Source organism: Vollenhovia emeryi, unplaced genomic scaffold (genome assembly GCF_000949405.1).
Source record: "Vollenhovia emeryi isolate VEMERY1.0 unplaced genomic scaffold, V.emery_V1.0 DF939170.1, whole genome shotgun sequence".
Lineage (NCBI taxonomy): Eukaryota > Metazoa > Arthropoda > Insecta > Hymenoptera > Formicidae > Vollenhovia > Vollenhovia emeryi.
In genome coordinates this window covers 1,294,664-1,301,993 of record NW_011967196.1, presented here as the reverse complement: position 1 = coordinate 1,301,993, position 7,330 = coordinate 1,294,664, and the positions used below count along the sequence as shown (strand labels likewise).

Below are 7,330 nucleotides of genomic sequence, written 5' to 3'. Positions count from 1 at the left end.
CGAAACTTCTTTTCTTTATAACTTTTTAATAAACAACGAGCGCCGGCTAAATCCTTCTGAGCGTTACTCAGGAGGGTAACCTTGACAACATATGTCAAGCCCAAGGTTATTGGAGGTGGGTGTGTTAATCTAAATAATTACCCATTATGTAAATATAATGATATTAGATATATTTCGTTTTCCGTGTCTGAAAACTTGGATTTATCTCGGAATCGTGTCGCAACCCGGAAATTTGGCCGTGTCGGACGTTACCTGACACGCGGAAATCCTTACTAGTTGTGAAAAGAGTGGCAGAGAATTGAGATTATAAATTTAAATATGTCACAGAGAGCTGTCCGAACATTTTTATTTTCGTCCTTAATCTCCATACATGTCGACGGAAATTTAGCAGTGAGTCTGCGCAAAAAAAAAAGCGCTTTTATTAATAGTCGCGTCCTGTATATGTGATCTCGCTGGTAATACTGTTAGTACAAAGTGGATTTCTACTGGGTATTCATTTACCATTGGTGATAATAGGACAAAGCCAACTCCGATCGGAAGTAACCTTCTTTTTCAACTAAATTATCTGTGTGAGCGCCGTGAGCACCTCCGGGAAATACTTTGCGAAGGTATTGGTCTCATCGGTCTCACTGCCAGTTCACGTAATTTCTGTACTTAAACTTAATCGCCCGAACGTAAGTCCAGCCATGCGACCTTCCAAAATTAATCGTATCGAGAGATAGACAACCCTTAATTAATTTTACACACACACACACATACACGCGCGCGCGTGGGCAGGCCATTTTATCGGAAATTATTCTGAAAACGCTATTATATAAAAGTGCTATTTACTCTGTTTTTATACCTCGTTGATTAAGCAATAATTTCATTTTGTTCTAATAAGGAAAACTTGAGTGCTCGTTTTAATTACGTCTCCCTCGTAGAAAAAAAGAAGAATTATTTCATTTCGTAATGTGGAAATATCGAGACGTGCTACAGTAACATTTATTTTCAAGAAACGAGAGTTACGTAACCGCCTTGTGAAACAATTGCGATCTCGAATTTGCACGGAGCGGCTCCGACGTGAAGCGTTAAAAATTGAATCGCGAAGCCTTCGCGACACTTTCAATCGAGAAATGAAGTGTACTCTGGTCTATGGAGCCGCCAATCCACTTTCATCGATTAAACCCCCGAGATATTCGCGTCACACCTGCGTCTCTCATTCGAATTCCGTGTTGATACGCGATGGGTCCTCTCGCTATTTCTCGGCTCTGGCCATCGGAAAGGACACACAGCTCGCGCATACGTGACGATGAAGATACTTGAATGTCCGGAGACGTGTCAGTCCCAATGTCAGAGAGCTAATTAAAAGTGAACGTTTGAGTAAGTCTCTTTTAGCGGAGCGTCTCTCGCTTGTTTTAATCAGCCAACGGCTTTGCAGTGCCGTAAACAAGGCGACGGTCGGATCTCCTTTGATTATCACTGGCCATAATTAACCCCATCATAAATTTACTAACGACGGGAATTTGACTAGCATTTATCGCGCGACCAGCGTAGACCCTGATTCGTTTGCGATGTTATGGCAATTAGTATTCTACTTTTTGTGCGAGCGCTGTCGTATCATTAAGATTCTTTACATTCTCGTGATGGATTATGTTTCCTCGTTTCCTCGCGTTTCTCACCAACGCTTGCGTCGCCGATATTTACGTCTTCCTGCTGTCAATCTATTTTCTTAACGCTTCTTTAAAAAAAAAGACGTCTTACTTTTGAAATAAAAAGTTTGAACTGGTTAAATAAATTGTTATGATATGTTACGTTAGAACAGTGACGAATTTTTCTATGCGAACACGGAAAAAGAACTGACTGATAAAATTTTTAAATCGTGGACTGTACCAGTCGAAATATTAACCAGTGCGTTAATCGGCTTAAAGCACGTTATCTTATCGTTCTTAGCGACTTAACCTACTGCTTGCATCGCAATTGCACCAGCACGATAGAATCAATATTTGCAATACGGATTAAGCCTGGGAAATATTTATCGTGTGAATCTGAAAGGAATTTTTGCGGAGGTATTTCATTTCCATTCATTCTTTTACTCTTGACACTACATCAAAAACGGAAATAAACTAGTAAATGAAATAATAATGGCACGAAGGAGTTATACGTAAAAAAAAGTATTTTCTAGACCAAACGAAAAAATATGGGATAAAAATATAACAAAGGTGTTATTGGCTATTTTTAATTAAACGTGTGTGAGAGGTTAAAAATTGATTTCGCAAAATTCCAGTTGTGCCACATTAAAGTGACAGTAAATAGAATTGACACTCGACGTGATTTCAGACATTTATATTTATCGAAAGATATATGGCGATTTGTTTATCCGTAATGGACTTTGAGTATAAGGAATATTTCTGAGAAATAATTATGCAACAAACGATCGTTAGTCATTTTGATGTGCGACACATCTGACGAGTGACGCGGAATAATTAATGAATGCGCCAGATGCACATTTTGCCCTGCGAAAAAGATATCGTACTAAAAACGACTTTCTCCTCTCTGCTAATTTTGCGGTTCGTTGCGAATTAGTTTTAGATTAATTCGATATTTAACAAGACAATAACGAGCGCTCGCGTTGTTGGCGAATACACCAAGCTTACAGATGACGAATCGTTTTCCCAAACTTCCTCTACTTTGTCACCGCGATGCAAACTTACCAATAAAGAGGCAAAATAATCTCGTATAATGGTAAATCGATGGGTCCGACAGGCATCTCTCGAAGCGATACTCTCTCAGAGATCCTTTCCGCGTGGATTCGTACGATTCTGACGCGGATCAACCGGGCGGTCTTACGACCGATCCATTTACCAACGATTGCGTCAACGGATGCGGAACGTATCGCGTACTTCCAGCCGTTCGGCGTGCAAAACATATCAGCTGTGTTAAGTTCGACCGGGAACCCGAGCTAGAAGGTCGGCCGGACGTCGGTTAGGCGCCGAAAAATATTTTGCCACGCGCTCGCGCCGAGGGAAAAAAGCCCGAGAAAAATCCGCTCTTCAGAAACGTTCGTCGCGATTCGTGCGCGCGTTCGAGCACGCGTGTCAAAACGATCGCGCGATAACAGGCGAGAGGTGCTGCCGGGTAATTTTCTGTCATCGTAAAACCGCCGCGATAAGCGTTAGAATATCTGCGGCATGCTCATTATCGAGTGCCATAATCGTTTCATTATTCCTTATCCGAATGGTCCCGACGTCACACACCGGAGTCTCTTTGTAAAAGGTAAACGATGGTCGCGTACCGGCGACATCGACGTTTTCCTGCGTTTTTGGAAATATTCCGCGGATGCGACCGGAAATATCCCCGTCGTACGTGACACTTTTCCGATAAATCTCAGATCACCCCTGTTACATGTATCGGCAGTAAAATTGAGCCGCTCAGTCATTATTTATGAACGTTCAACGTACCAAGTCGGTACAAATTGATCCTAATTTTATTTCGGTCCCGCTATTTTATATGCCAACCGGCTGGTTTTAATTGGTTAAACGTGTTCCCGCGAGATACGGTATTATTGTTTCGCGGTATACGTATATGTTTCCCAGCGGGTATTTTCTGTCGCTTTAATGGACCGCTGACGTTTTCACATTTTCACCGGAATTCAGGAAAGCTACTTGAAAGGCAAGGCTGCGGTGCACCTCGGGCGGTCGGGGAAACTCCGCGGAAATGCTCTTGCATTTGATTTTACTCGCGTCAAAGCCCAGAAAAGCCACGCACAAACCTCGGAGATCCGATAGAGGACTCTTTGGAAATCGGAAAATCCCTCCGTCGACGGCGGGCGAGCCGCGGCAGCCAACCCTAAGGAGCTTCCTGTTCTTTCTCCGGAGTCGGAGAGAAAGCTTTAAGGGCTCGTTCGATCGATCGATCGACGGGGGGAAAAAAATCTTGGCGCGCATTGTTGCGTCGCTCGAGAATTCGCACGTCGCCCTGCAAAGAGCCACTTCACATTTGACGATTTATTCACGGCTATATCCGTTCGCCTTTCCCCGCCGTCGAACACCGGCGTGGCACGACACGAGAACGAATGCGAGGAATGTCACTACTTACTGTGCTAATCGTAGATCGATCTAACGCACGTCGTCGGAGGGAATTCGCTTTTTCCTCTTCTTCCGGCTCGTTCGGCGCTCGAGCTGCAGCTCGGAGGACGATTTCTCATCGGGCTCCACGCCCGATTGACTCGAGCGTTACGCGCGACCTTTCACGACGGTCGCGGACCCACAACGGCGGAAGCGACAATGCGATTCATCACTCTGAAAATCCTCGTCCTTCACCGATTCCCTTCGACGTTACGGCGTCGACGGACGCGCGCCGAACTCGCGACAGTTCGAGTGGAAGGGCCGGGATTCGTCGGCAAACGCGACGATCGAGCGACGCGAGATTCGCACGCGTCGGTTCTCAACGAAATGCACTCGGGCGATAGCTGGATGGCTCGGTAATTAATTCTAGGCTGGGTAATTAATTCTGGGCTGGATGATCCCTGATTGACACGTCGCGTGGTCCCGCGCGGGCACGGTTTGTCCGCTGGTAGGAACGTTGGTAACTGTTTGCCGTTGGCGAAAAATCGACGGCCTCAACGTCAGCGGCGCCGTGCAACGTCAGCTGCCGCTGCCGGCTGATTCGAGTCGGGAGTCGGGAACGCGCGCACGTGTGGACGGTCGATCGTCGGACTGTCGCCGGAGCGAGCGGCGGCGAACAGCTGATCGGTGGTGGGTCGAGAGCGAATCGACCGACCTGCCCGACTCCTGCGAACCGACTAAACGCGCTCTCTCGTCACCGGGTTCTCTCTCGCTCTCCTCGCGCGACCCCGCAGCCTCCGGCTCGCGACCGCGACGCGTTCTCGCCGGCCGGGGTGTCCCGGCTCAAATCACAATCGCACACGGCACATACGTCCGACCTCCCCCCGGCACCGTCGCCGGATTATCGGCGTGCGTTGGCGGTGTCTTGGCGCGCACGTGCTGGACCACGAAAAGGCAGACGGCGGATCAAAGGCCGGATCGACCGCCACCCGCCGGGCTCTCTCACTTGCACCGGCTACGCTTCCGCCGCAGCTCGACTGACTGAACTGGCCTGGGCTTAACTCGTAAGCGTATGACTCGAGCAGCTCCTCCGTCGCGCCGCCGGAACCTCCGTCTTCTCTCGCCATCTCTCTTTTTCTCTTGCTCTCGGCGTCTAGCCTCGCGGAACGGCCCATGTTCGAATTGCGCCGGGACACAGGGGGAAGAGCGAGGGAGGTGGTGCAAGGTGCAGGGCGCAGGGGCACAGGAGACGGAGCAAGTGGGACAGATAGGTGGAAAGAGAGGAGAGTGTCCTCCTCCTGACTCCTCGCATTTTCCGCGCGGAACGCGACTTGATTTCTTCATTATTGCAGGTGCATTATTAAACTATCTCTAAACTACAGTTCCTCTTTGGCAACTGGTATTTCCCATGTTAATACGGAATTGCGATTCAGACTTTTCCAATGTTACGAGTATTTTCTTCAACATTTATCACAGTGCACAATCAACGGACAGAGCGGAATTTTGCTTCTAACTTTGTAGCTAACGCGCCTGGCAGTTTTCTTGCGACACTCAATGGTTTTTATTTATCTTGTCGAATATCGATCGTCTGATAGACAAAGCGCAGGTTGCGCTTTCAGGATTTATGTATTAATAAATAGAAGGTCGTACAGATAAGTAAAACGTTGAGTGAGAGAAACGCACGAAGGGAAATTCGCTGGAACCTTGAAAATAAAGTAAACTGTGGGGAGATTATACGCGCATAGCTGGCCAAAAATCACTACCCGTTCCAATTGAAATTGCACTAAGGTAATCTTGTTTTTACCGCTCCCTTATTTACTCGTGTCGATTCGTGTTCGCAACATATTCACCAAGAAAGAACAAATTTAAAGGATATTTGTATAAATATAAAATTAAACAAGTGACCGGACTCCCGTAATTAAAAGTCAAGAATAAAAAGGATTTAGGCTGCGAGAGTCAAACGCGGTTATTAGTGCGCGTCGACCTGATATAATTGTTCAAATACAATTCTTGATTACAAGTTTCGCGCGTTTCGGTTAAAGCGAGGGGGAAACCGCTGAGCAAAATCTTGTACACGCACCGGCATAAATGCTGTCCCTATCCTTGTGAGGTGCACGCACACAACTACAGGGACTCTAGTTGTGTGCATGCATCTCACAAGGATAGGGACAGCATTTATGCCGGTGCGTATACACCAATGCCCACTAATGCCCCAGCAAGGCCTAATGCCCCAAAAATGCCCAGTAATGCCGCATATCTGTACACCGCAATGCCCTCGGCGGTTTCCCCCTCGGATTAAAGGTTTTAACCATAGTTCAACGATGAGTTCTTTAAGATGTGCATATTTCTATAAGTAATTATGTACTCTCTAAAAATCAATCGGTAGATTGTCACTGAAAACAGGGAATATTCACCGATTCACAGTTATAACTGATTGACTTTCAGAGAGTAGCTTAATAATATCTGCAATATTGACTGACCATTTGATGGCTAATGACTTTTGACCCACTCTGTATATCCATATGCCTATATATATATATATATATATATATATATATATATATGTATATATATATCCAATTAGGTATTGTATATCCGCATATTGTGGTACGCTATTATCTCGATTATTGCGCGTATGTATATCTGTATATACGCATTCTTCTGTCAATAAAAATGCTTGTGGTAAACTCGCGCTTTATTTCCCGTAGCTAGAATTGTAGAACACGTCGTCACTTCGCGAAAACGACGTCCTGCGAATGATTTTATCGCCGTATCTCGCCAAATATAAAAACGCGAAATTTCAAGGATAACACGTGAAATTGGAGCCGCGCGAAGGATTTTCCAAGGAGGATTATCGCGGGCAACTCATGCGTGCTATTGACCCGAATAATTTGTCCGTTCTTGTTTCGAGCCGTCGCTCAAATATATAAATTGCACTCGATACTTCGAGGGTCCCTATCAATCACTGCGCTCGCAATTTGTATATTTTAAGTGCATTATACGGTTACACGTTAGTGCGTGTACATAATTACACTCGAATTTTAACGGTTTTTAAACACGAACTCGCGAGTAACGTCATCTCACCTCGCTTAATATACGTGCACACGTCATATATAAAATTCCACTTCAGGTAATTGGCGTATGAATAATTGATTATTAAATCTGCTATGGTGTTGTTATATGGTCCCGTCATACACACACACACACACACACACACACACACATTGCGTGTTTAAACACTCGCGCTCCGAAAAATAGGGCGAGTAAATTTCGAATATCATGCC

The 7,330-nt window shown here is 45.6% G+C and overlaps 1 protein-coding gene across 1 annotated transcript in view; it reads right to left on the bottom strand.

The window, feature by feature from the left end:
- The window catches only part of LOC105563920 (keratin, type I cytoskeletal 10-like), an 18,783-nt gene extending 13,562 nt beyond the window's left edge, over positions 1 to 5,221 (bottom strand). Inside the window, exon 1 of the mRNA XM_012015922.1 lies at positions 4,983 to 5,221. Within this exon, the coding sequence (XP_011871312.1) occupies positions 4,983 to 5,221 (239 nt within the window). The remainder of the gene's footprint in view (positions 1 to 4,982) is intronic.
- Positions 5,222 to 7,330: the final 2,109 nt, after the last annotated feature.